This window comes from Octodon degus, unplaced genomic scaffold, assembly GCF_000260255.1.
Source record: "Octodon degus isolate 3935 unplaced genomic scaffold, OctDeg1.0 scaffold00046, whole genome shotgun sequence".
In the NCBI taxonomy this organism is placed as follows: domain Eukaryota; kingdom Metazoa; phylum Chordata; class Mammalia; order Rodentia; family Octodontidae; genus Octodon; species Octodon degus.
Window position 1 is genome coordinate 9,841,320 of NW_004524622.1, and position 12,131 is coordinate 9,853,450.

General features: G+C 33.8%; 1 protein-coding gene across 2 annotated transcripts in view; it reads right to left on the bottom strand.

Moving 5' to 3' along the window:
* Nucleotides 1–686: 686 nt before the first annotated feature.
* Hectd2 (HECT domain E3 ubiquitin protein ligase 2) overlaps nt 687–12,131 on the bottom strand; it is a 68,099-nt gene continuing 56,654 nt past the window's right edge. The window contains exons 15-21 of one of the 2 annotated variants that reach the window (XM_004632064.2): nt 10,288–10,446; nt 8,935–9,009; nt 8,211–8,298; nt 8,020–8,126; nt 6,639–6,754; nt 5,849–5,992; nt 687–2,933 (exon numbers count right to left, since the gene is read on the bottom strand). In XM_004632064.2, the coding sequence (XP_004632121.1) occupies nt 2,813–2,933; nt 5,849–5,992; nt 6,639–6,754; nt 8,020–8,126; nt 8,211–8,298; nt 8,935–9,009; nt 10,288–10,446 (810 nt within the window). In that variant the 3' untranslated portion in view covers nt 687–2,812. Of the gene's footprint in view, nt 2,934–5,848; nt 5,993–6,638; nt 6,755–8,019; nt 8,127–8,210; nt 8,299–8,934; nt 9,010–10,287; nt 10,456–12,131 lie in introns of those variants that run through there. The other variant, XM_023716208.1, reaches the window with a different exon arrangement.

Genomic DNA, 12,131 nt, shown 5'->3' on the forward strand with positions numbered 1-12,131 from the left:
GCACCTGTAATCCCAGCACTTGGGAGGCTGTAAACAGAAGAATCACTACGAGTCCAATCTAGTAGTGAGACCCTGAACACCCTGTAGACCCTTTCCTAAAATACAGAAAAAAATAAAAATAAAAGAAAGTTGGATGTTGTGTTCACATACTGATCACTCATAACATTCTGTTCTACATTCTCATCTTTTCTTTCTCTTCCTTAAGCTTGGAAAATGGGAGAAAAAGGCAAAAGAAACAGTTCTGAGGAGGAGGAATTAAGATGTGAAGTTGTCTATCTACAGTCAGTATCATGCTTAGCTCACTTTGGGTGCACCCCACACGTGCCACATTCACTGGGTGGGATAACAGACGTTTTGCACTGAAAACACTGGTTATATTTAGCATAAACAACACATCTCTGGAAACTATGTGTATTAGCAATTTTCCTAAACACTAGTTTAAAGGATAGTAGTTAAAACAGTTTGCATTTTATATTTTAAAACTGTAGTTTTAATTAACTGCCTAGTGTTAAAAAATGAACTAAAACTTGTCTAGGAAACTATCCAGAATTTAACTTAATATGGACTTGTACAAAAAAGGGAGATTTGGAAACTTCTAATCACATAGAAAATGTATGATTTAGGAAAGATTTAAAAAGGATGAGACATTTTATAAATACTGATAAATACTATGCAATGCTTTAATTTACTGTGGCAGATACAAAAATCATGAATTACCAGGTTATATATAAAAAAGTAACTACATGAATTTTTTAGCTGTTTAAATTAATAAAATGATAAAATGTAACAGTAGTGGTTTTTACTTTTAAAATGAGGTATTATTACACTGTAAACAAAACAGCATGAATAAATAAAATTGATGTGCAATTTAGTGATAAATGATTGCAAATTTCAACTAAATAATAACAAACAACAATAATTCTCCAGTTATTGATTGACTTTGTCATTTACAATTTGGCTTGCTTGTGTACTTCTTACTTAAAAAGATATACAAGCACATCATTACACATGCAGACCAAGCCAACACAAGTCTCCATGAGTCACTTCTACCAATAAAAACTTACATTTGACTTAACACTTAAATCTGGTTTCTTATACACGATTCTTTTGTGCTTATTAGTAGTAACCTACATTAAACATCTCACTTTCTAATTCAACCAGTACAAGAGAGAAGCAGTTTTATTTGCATATAGACTAAAAATCAGAGTAAAACAAAAACAGTATGTCTTTAACTCTCTGAGGCTTTCCAAGATTTTGAAGGACAAGTACTCTTTAAATAGTATACGCAACTGGAAAAGCAGAGTCACTTCTGCCTCAAAGACAATAGTAAATGAAGTTACTTCTTTTTCTCAAACGTGTGGGCTGGCTTCAAAAGTAGTAAAACAAGCCAATTAGTTCCTCCACTCTTAAAGATTCTGTTGGTCAGGTATAGGAAGCATAGTAACAAGGAAATGCCCTAACTCAGAAGAGAAAATCTGGACAAGTATTATTTGCATATGAATCATATGCTGGTACTAAATGCTGGTTTTATTATTATTGCAAATGTAACTTCAGAATTTTCTGAAGGAAAGCTATCAAAGAATAATAAGCCTTGATTTGGAAATATTTGTAACATGCTAATAAAACTGCTTCATTTGCTATAAATTAAAAAATACCATTTATTGTGACTTAAAATGCAGTTTCTTTTTACATGCTACTTTATTAGAAACAAACAAAAATGGGTACTTTTGAATTTATGTTCAGAATCCAGTGAATAACAAACATTTTGTCAAAACATTGAACTTTATTTTTATACCAAGCTACATTATTTTGACACAAATGTTATTATTGTATTCACTTTTGTCAAATATTTTTGTTCTTCAAAATTAGTGTTTCAGTACAAGTGGTGATTGAAAAGTGTAGATACAAGCCTTGTACATCAATCAAAATATATATAAAAGCAGCTCTTTTCTTTTGTGCTTATAATTGACTTAATTCATCAATGATTAGTTAGAGCTGACTTTTTTCTAGTATCTTGATCCTCAAGAAGAAATGACCATTATACAAATATTACAGAGTACTCAAGTAACTAGTTAACTGCCGATGTGCATGCAGACTAACAATACTTAAAAGAATATAACCTTGATTCCAGTTAGTCTGAAAATACTCTTGTACAATCATCTTTATTGATTTGTAAAAGCTGTATACACATCTAAAACCCTGAATTTACTTTGTAAAAATAAATCTTTAGCAATAAATGGCACTATCAAAATCCCATTATTCTCAGGCTATTATGTAATTATTTACATGCTTTTCAGCAACATTTGAAAAGAATCTGATAAGACCCAAAGCCAGTATATCAAAAAACCCTGTGAATTGTGTTGGCAATTATACTGTTTACCTCTATATGAAAAATATGGCTACATGCCTTATAGTAAAGATAATGTAGCTGTTTGCTTTGCTACCGTGTGCTAGCAGCACACAAGCTGCCACTGGGTTCAGACTGTCAGAAATGCGATCTTCGCTGTACCTCGCTTTCCCAGTGGATGCCTGTTACAAACCACTTATGCAGAATGATAAAGTGGTAAAAAGAGCGACTCGACCACACCTGTCTCTACTATGGAGTCTTTTCCTCACTCAAGAAATTTCTGTGGTTTTAGAAAATCATGCCTTCACTAAACATATTTCATATTTGCTTTTTTAAAAAAATTCAGTATTTTAAAGTTGGTGAGCTTTTCCAAAGTATTTTAGAGACAGAAACATGAAAAGGTTAAAGGCACAATAAGAGGGAAGTGAATGCTACATATAAATATTATATTTCAAGTCGTCTAGGTTACTCGAGTCCAAAACCTTCTGAATTTGAAATTCCAATGATCAATTTCTGTTTCAGATCTTTTTTGCTCTTGTAGGGGGGAAGGCAAAGTTGATTAAAGCAGGTGTGGGCCACAGGTAACCTAGGAAAAATAATTTTAAAAATATATTAGGTCTTAGAACACTTACAAAATAATAGGTAAATTCGAATCTATTTTTCTATGCTAAGATGACTCCTCCATTCCTGTACTGAACACGTATTTATTGAGTACCTAAGTACCAGCTACCATTTAGACACAAAGGCTATCTTTACTGACAAGACAATCAATACCCCTGCTCTTATGAAATTTTCATTTGAAAACATCTGATTTAGAATCAGATCTGAATTTGACTACTGCATCTCCCACTTACTAGTTATGGAACTTTTAACTGCCTATTGTCTCTCAATCTCAGTTTCTTTATCAAAATAATAAATCAACCTATTAGGTTATTTAGAAGAATAAAAGAGTTATTTATACAAAATACCTAGTAAAGTAGTAGATAATATTATATTCCCGTCTTAACTGTCAAAAAGCTACGAAAGGAGCATTTTGGGAACTCCAGGTGGCCATACTTCTGCTGTTGCTGCCCTTACAGCACGTGCTACACTCATCCCTAGATCCTCAGCAGCAGCGGCCCAGCCCTTTATCTGATGGCAGCCTTACCATTACTCAGGATTTCTACAGATATCTTAAGACCCTTTCTTCTATCTTTTTGTAAACACCACAGAACCAAAACAGCCTGTTACAAACCACTGAGAGAGAAGTCCACGAATACAGATGAAGACTATACCAGTTAAAAGGAGAACATTTTAAAATAAATTCATACAATTAAAAACTAATTTTTTTTGGCTGGTTCAGGCTGCCTTAAGGGTGGTATGGTAAGGCAGGTGGAGGTGGGGATCGAACCGCGGTATCCTGTGCCTGACTGCATTTGCCCCAGCAGGCGTTTAAACAACTGAGCTAACCAGCAGGCCCTCAGAGACTAAATTTTGAGAGCCCTTTGTACTGTAAGATTTATAATTCTTAGGATCACTTAATATTTACTAAATAAGTTCTTAGTCTATGATAAGCGCTGTGTAAGTGCTTTCATATCTACCATTTCATTTCAAGCAACTAAAATATAGTAGTTATTCTTTCTCTTATTTTTGGTCAGCAAAAATAGTCGCAGAAGTACACAGGTTACGCAGGTTAAGTAATCTATCTGTGCAAAGCTACAGAGATGGTAAAGGTATAGACCTGGGATTCAAACCTGATCAGTACAGCTTCAACACTAGTGTTGTCAATACATAATGATTTACCATTCTTATTTAACAAAGATTTAGTGGGGTTTCAATCATGGGTCTTCAGGAAGAATGGAAACTCCTCTTTCAGTTCAAATGTGTGCTTCTGGAATTTGCTGTTTAAAGTCTTCCTTTTTTAAGGTGTTCCTTTCCTGTGTCAGAATGCAATGGTGTGTGTCTCTGATACTCAGTTATATTTAATTTGTGTGACATTTCCACAGGGACTTCTAGGGTTGTTCTAGATTCATGATTAAGCCATATTTACTCATAAAAAGATCATTGGTACCATAATAATAACTGAAAAAATTTACATATAATGTTACCTTTATATTAAAATAGGCCACTCAGATTATTACATATATTTTTGAAATATTCTGAAAAATTAATTACTATTGAGCAAATATATCTGTAACCTCATAGGGCTTCTGTGGATGTTTTTTTCTTTTCATGTCTTCAATTGTAAGTTTTGATCAGAAACTTAATTATATATAAAATATCTGTTTTATATTATTATTATTATTATTATTATTTTGAGGAACCAGGGATCGAACTCAGGCCCTTATTCTACTGAGCCATCTCCCTGGCCCTTGTTTTGTATTTCAAAATATCTTGATTTTGGCTTAAATATTAATCCATGAAACACTATTTGTACGGCCACATAGATACAACAAAGATATGTAACGCTTGGCCTCTGCCTTGAACAGCTAGCTGACTAAGATACAAGCTATAATATGGGAGTAGTGTATAACTTTACATTTGAAGAATCCACTGAAGGAACTACTTCTGGCAACACTGAGGAAGTCAACATTAAACTCGGTCTTAGCAGAGGTAACAGGCACATACCATTTGTAAAGGGAACAACTTAAAGGAATGGAGGGAGGCTTGACCTTTGTTAAAGGATTGGTAAAACAGCCTAATGACCAAAGCATGGAAACAAAATTGATAGGTAATTTGGGACAGAAGGCTGGAGAGCTTTACTTGATAAGTTCTAGATTCCAGAATATAAGCTAATGGGAACAATACAACTTAATGTCCAGGAAAATCAGTATAAAGCAAATTAATTAAATAGGATAACACAATCAGAATAGGCAGAACTTGAGCAGATGCAACAGGAATATGGCTATTTAAATAAGCGAGCATTGAGGAAAAGTTAACTACATCAGGGTGGTGACAAGTGGAAAGCAAAGGACAGATTCTAACTCTATAGGACTCAAAATGATTATAATCAAAGAGATCTAGTACTAAAGGTACTTCTAGTACTAAGCTTCATAGCCAACTCCCCCACATATTTAAATTTACTATATTTCCTGAAAATAAAAATATTTAAGTAAACAACACAATAGTACAATGTAGGCTAGCTTCTAAGAGATACTACAAAGCAATTATTTGATCAAGTAAAGTAAAAGGTGGACAGAAATACATTATTTTCAGTTAGTACTGGTATGTATCAAAAATAGAGAACTTTCAGCCAAAGTCTCTCATTTGAAGCCCATGTTTACTCTTTAGATTTATCTATGAAAGTGATTCATTGCTAACAAATCCCTTAATTCCAAATGTGTTGTTATTAGCAATTACAAACATTAAATATAAAATTATAGTTCAGGGGCTGGGGAGATAGCTCAGTAGAATAAACACTTCCCCGGCAAGCGCAAGAGCCTGAGTTCAATACCCGGTTCTGCCAATAAATAAATAAATAAATAAATAAATAAATAAATAAATTATAGTCCAGAAATTTACCAGTTAGTAGAAGTTTCATTCTTTGAAATTTTAAAGTTCAAATCAGCCATCCCCCCTACAGGTACTCTGTCACTTCCTGTAGTAAAATGTAGCAACTTCTTTTGAAGATCAAGAGGAAATCCAAGCACAACATCCCAAAAGTATCTGTAGAATACCAAAGGTAATTTATTTAAAATATCCTCACAAAAGTCTTGCAGATCATACTAAATTATCATAAAATAAGCTGTGAGAAAAAACTTTCAAGATATATCCTGTAACATTTAAGAATGAATTTCCTTATATAAATTCAATTTTTGATTACAATTATTATAAAGTAACATTTTTATAAAATTATGTAAGTAGTCCAACAGTGGATATTAAAGAACCTATTTTTGTCCTGATTATAATTTACAAATTTATTTTTTAACATAGGGCTAATAAAATGGTATTTATAAGTACAGCATCCTTGAAGTTCTAGGACCAAAGTTATTTTTATTATTTACTTTTACAGTTTTGGGGGCTGAGCCTAGACCTTGCTGCTATTAGGGCAAGAACGCTCCCAAGGAGCTACATCCCTAGCTCTTACGTTTTTTTCTTTGCTTCATTTTTTTATTTTATTAAAGTACAAACTCTGTACTTTTGTAATTGTCTGTATAATTTTTTTCCCAAGGGACTACTAAGTGATTTCCTATTTAATATTCTCACAGCACAGTCTAGAGATGAATGAGACCATAAGGCACTCTGTAACTTCTCAGCTAGTGAACCTCATCCTGCCATTTCCCCTCCTACAGCCCCACACCATCTAGCTCACCTTATGGTCAGGTCTGTTTTCGCATAGCCATCGTACTGAGTACTCCTCTGCAGAGCGTGCATGTCTAGTTCAGGGCTTCCACAGACCAGAATTTCAACCTCTTCTGGACGAAGTAGCTATCAATAATGATTTATTTTTAAAAAGTAATTAAAAGTGGTATTTTAAAATTAAAGTGGAACTACTTTTAGTCACGCAAATAACAAAACCCTTGACTTTCACAATCAATCAAACTATTTTTGAAGGAAAATCTTTTCCACATATATTTTTCCTACTAAACCATGACATTTTGTGCTTCTAAAGGTTAATGTCTTATAAAATGGTAATCAGCACGTGTTACAAAGGCAAGACGTAAGAGCATGAACCCCAACTGCCCTTCTGTAAAAGCAGCACAAGTGCCACGCCCTCTCTTGCCTGCCTGCCGCCACGCCACCATCGCCTAGCGCCTTCCAAGTGCTATGACAGAGGTGCAGGTTCTCAGACTCTCCACGCTGCTCACCTGGCTCTTCACCTTTTAGGTGGGCCAATCTCACAGAGATTGAAGTTTTCAAAAATAGAGATCATGCTATCCCATTTAATTCTGACTCCCCCTTTCTTCATGCCCACAATTACCAGTGTGTCGTAATTAAAACTCAACTAGAGCTCAATGAAGACTTTTGTCAAAGGTACTTTCAACAACAAACAAGTAACAAACATTACTCTAAAATGAACTGGGATGAATGGCAGCTGCATGCTCCCGCCCCAAAGAAATCTGCATAGTTCTTTTCTGTCATCTGTGAAAAATGATTCAAATGAAAAGCCTTACTTTAAGCCCTCCAAACAAAGCTGAGGGGAAGTACAAGTAGCACGACCAAGTGTGTACTATTTTTGACATGGCGCTTCCACCTGTATTTACCTGGTGAGGACAGCTCAACCTGAGCTCGCCACAGTTATGGAGACGAACTATTTCCTATTGCTAAGAGGGGGAACACCGGGTTGCGGGGGGGCCTTTGAGGAAGCAGGTCGCTGCACGTTTGTCCCTTAGTAAGAAGCTGTGGCTTGTGCTCTGGAGCTGCATGCTAATGTTTTCTGTACTTTGTCCCTCAGAAGTAAGATCTTAAGTCCATGGATCGCGTCACTGACTTTACTTGGGGAAAGCTTTTACAGCCCGAAAGCACACAGAATAGGACACAGAAAAAGAGTGAAAAAAAAAAAAGTAAGTTTTTAAACTTTCAGAGAATTAAACCTGGAGTGGAAGAACGTTTTCATTTCTAGGTCTATTTTTAAAAAGTAGAAAACATTTTCTAATTTTAAAAGCTTATCTACTGAAGTATTTATTGGAAGCATTTGTCAGTGAGCAGTATTACAAAATCCAACTGAATACTTAAAGAAGTTTTACACTCACCATTAGAGCATTTGAAGCACACACACTATGAAATCCATAATAAAATGCAGCAAACTGCTTATAGATGGATTTGTTGAGGAGGAAGTCAGTATAAAGCTGTACATATTCTGGAAAGCAATTTTATACATGTTATATAACAAAAGTAAATGATAAATACTAACATTTTAATTGAAAAATGGTATCTAACTTACCTTTTCTATTTTGATTGGTAACTGGAATTTTATCACCTCCTGGTTTTAAATTATAAGACTTAATTATTCCAAATTCTTCTTGAAAAACCTAATAAGACATATCATAACAGCACAATCACTGGTATACTGATGTAATAAATAGGCTTCAATGAATAGCTTTGTAAAATTTTAAAATTAGTTTTTTTCCCCCTTTTAAACACACAACTACAGAAAGGATTAGCTTTGTAACATTTGTATTTAGAATATAATGTCACTATAGGGAAAGCACAAAGGGCCTTACATCTGTCTTTTAAATACGGCCAAATAGTCTAGTGATGCCACAAAATGTGTGTGGCCAACTTGCTGACACTCAGATCTTTGGAGCTTTGCGGGTCACTATAATTTCCATCCCCCACCCATTGTAAGAGCGGCAGAAATAAATGTTTTGGTTTGATCTGTTAACTTCTACTCCTAACTTATGTTGAAGCTAGAGGAGAGGCTTACACTTGGAAGACGAAAAGCTCAGAAAAAGTAACCCTGTCAAAGGAATATATAACTACGTGGCACCTAACGCGTCATGCACTTTCACTGACTGTTCCTCTGCATGTGTCCACATCATCAGGTTAAAAGATCCTTTAAGGTGTTTATCAATGCTTTCTAATATATTTCTAACAGTATTTATTAACAAATAGCATTTTTAATATATAGATAATATGACTAACAAACAGCTATATGCCCTTAGTACCTGGAATGTTGAATAGAAATCTTCTTCAACATTGCCTTCATATGATAAGAGTTCACTTAATCCGTGGGCCAATTCCTAGAAAAAAAAAAGGTTATCTGTACTTATAAATCAACTAGTATTACCTCAAATAGTTAATTAAGTAGATCTACTGTAGTTCACTTACATGTGATAATGAATAAAATTTGAGATTTCACAAAAAATGCTTGAGATATATTTTCTTTTTTTTTGAGATATATTTTCTAAGACATAATTTTTGTTAATGATTTCTATCATTCAAAGACTTGGAAAAAGTAGTAAGAAACTAGATTAAACTACTGAGGTATAACTCCAGGATCTACTTCTTTTTTTAATGTATTTAGCACAGGGTCTGCAGGGTCTCACTACACAGATCAGACTTGTAGTGATCCTTCCTGTTTTTCAGCCTCCCAAGTGCTGGCATTACATGCGCATACCACCACGCCCAGTCTCAATCACCATCTCAGCAGGCCTGGCAAGGCAAGCTGAGGATCGAACCCTTGGCCCCTGCATCTGCCTAACTACTCCGCTATCTGGCCAGGCCTAGGATCTTAACAAGCAAGCTAAGTATACCTCCAATGTGGTTTTTAGCACAGTTCACTCTATCTGCTGTATATTTCTGTTGATGAGCTTGTAGTGTTTCTTTCAACTTAGCTATAAAAATCTGCCATTTTAATTCATCTTTTAAGCATAAAAGATACAGTTCACACATTAAATAGTGTATACATTTTAGTTACTATGCCCTTCTCTCCCAAGAAAAAGTTGAGAACACTAGAGGAAAAATTTCCTTACATCCTGTTATAATTCAATTTACCCATGAATAAAGACTTAAAAACAGAATGCGATTCATGTAAAAATTATTTTAAACATTAAAAATAGATAAATAACAGCATGGTTAGAATGACCTTATGTATTTGATATAATAAATTGTCTATTTCACCGACACCATGTTTTCATATGCATCTAGAGTGGCATGGATCTAATGGTTGTCATCATTTTCTAAAATCATTAATAAAAACTATGCCACTGTTCATAAGGAGAGTAGCACTCAGAAAGCCTAAGTAATCAGTGCTCACAAAGCTAATAAATGGCAGCGCCTGAATGCAAATCTCTGCTTCTCTAACTTCAAGTTGTGTTTTACTATTGTGTAAGTGATTAGCCACACTGTAAAGTGTGATACGCTTCTAGTAGGGTAAAGCTAGGTGAAAAAGGAGTTAAGTTCCAAAAGCAGAGGGAAACTAGATTTAAAAACAAGAATAGCATTAAGAGAAACAGTGTGCAGATAGGAGAGAGAAAGATTCAATATTCAGGGACAGGATGTTAGTAACTTATACTTACAGGCATAATTTGACATAAGTCATCGAGGGTAACACTGCAGATGCCTACTGGTGTATTTTGATCGCTGGGAACGATGGGAGGGCTCAACAATTTCTTGTAACAGCAGGGAGGGAAACGAATATCCAAGGTGATGCTGTTATAAACAGCTAGTCCCATAAGCTATGCATACTAAATGTTAAGCATTAACATAAAATCCATGACAACAAATGGGTTCTGAATTATGCATGCTGTTTCTCACATACTTCTTTCAGACTTAACATCTATTTTTAAATTAGTACCACAAATTTCCTTTTATTTATTTTTCCTTTATTTTGTGTAATATAATTCCTTGATTACCAAAAATCACACAGTGGAGGTGTCCAGTTGATGGAATTGAATGATTTCTCTAGAAAACTTATCTCGATAGATAACTTCACACATTTTCATAACATATATATATATAATGTTTTCATAACATATATATATATATATATATATATATATATATATATATATAATGTTTTCTCCCTAAATTTAAACATTGATTTTGGCAGTTTTATAAGCAGCAAGAATTTATTCAGGATTCACTGAAGAATGTACTACTTATTTTAGAAACAGCTACTTTAGTTATTTTAAAATTAAATACAGATTGTGTGAAGAAAAAAATCTGTAAAGGATTAAGTGGAGGATATGCATGCACTATGGACAAGCTAATGGGGAAAGTAGTCTACAGTGAAACTTTAAAGGCTTTTGTTATTTGGGAGTTACTAAAGTATCAAAGTTAAGAAAGCTACTTATGTATTTATAAACTTTATTTGTATTTTATTTATTAACTATATGGCAGAATATAATATCCACTTGCTGAAAGGGGTTATGGATTAAATTTCATAATGTTTAACTGTCTACTATATAAAGTTATCTAAAGTAGAATAATTCATTTTATAGACCCAAAAGACAATCTAAACATATGGTCTGAGCAATTATGAAAACTATTTAAAAATATTGGAAGACTGACAATATTTCAATTTGCTAAGTAAGGGAGAATGAAGGCTGACAATAACATAAGGAATATCTGTACTATTTTAGAAGTAACCATACAGACAAAGACTGGCCAGCAAATTTAAAGGACAGACACTGAAAACGTGTTCTAATGCTTATATAATTACGCAACTAGCTGCTATGTGACAATCACAAGCTACCAAGGGTAACCAGCAGTTATTACTTAGTATCATCCACTATGGGGACGAATTTTAAGTACTTTTCATTAAAATTTTTAAATATTATAATTCTAAAGACAAGTTTTTCCCAGTGAGGAAGTAGAATGATAGATTTTGGTCCAGTGCACTCAAAGGCAGAAGTGCTATCATTTTATTTCACACTAAACCAACCTGCTTAGGCTGATGCAGGGATGGGGATGGGTAATGATTCTATTGGAGCCACTGAATTACCATGCAAAGAAAACAGCAGTTTGAAACCCTGAACTGTACTATACATACTGCTCCTATTCTTTGTAAATATAGGCAATTCTTTTGAAAACTGTTACATTATAGCTCATGTAATCTTTAAAATATTGTATTATTATTATTATTACAGGCTCTACTACAGTATTTCTTGTAAACTCCAAGGTCATTTATATTAAAAATAATTGTAACAGAAAAACAATTATTGTCGCAACTACTAGAATAGCAAATCTTTGACGTTCAAATTTAAAAACTGAATATATAACTTCATTATATAATGTTTGTCAATAGTCTTGCCTGTTACTTCTGAAGTTTTAGTTCTCATCTTTGACATATCTCCTGAACAATGATATGACCAAAATTCACTATCATTTCATACTTTTACTAAAAAGAATGTGATTTTTT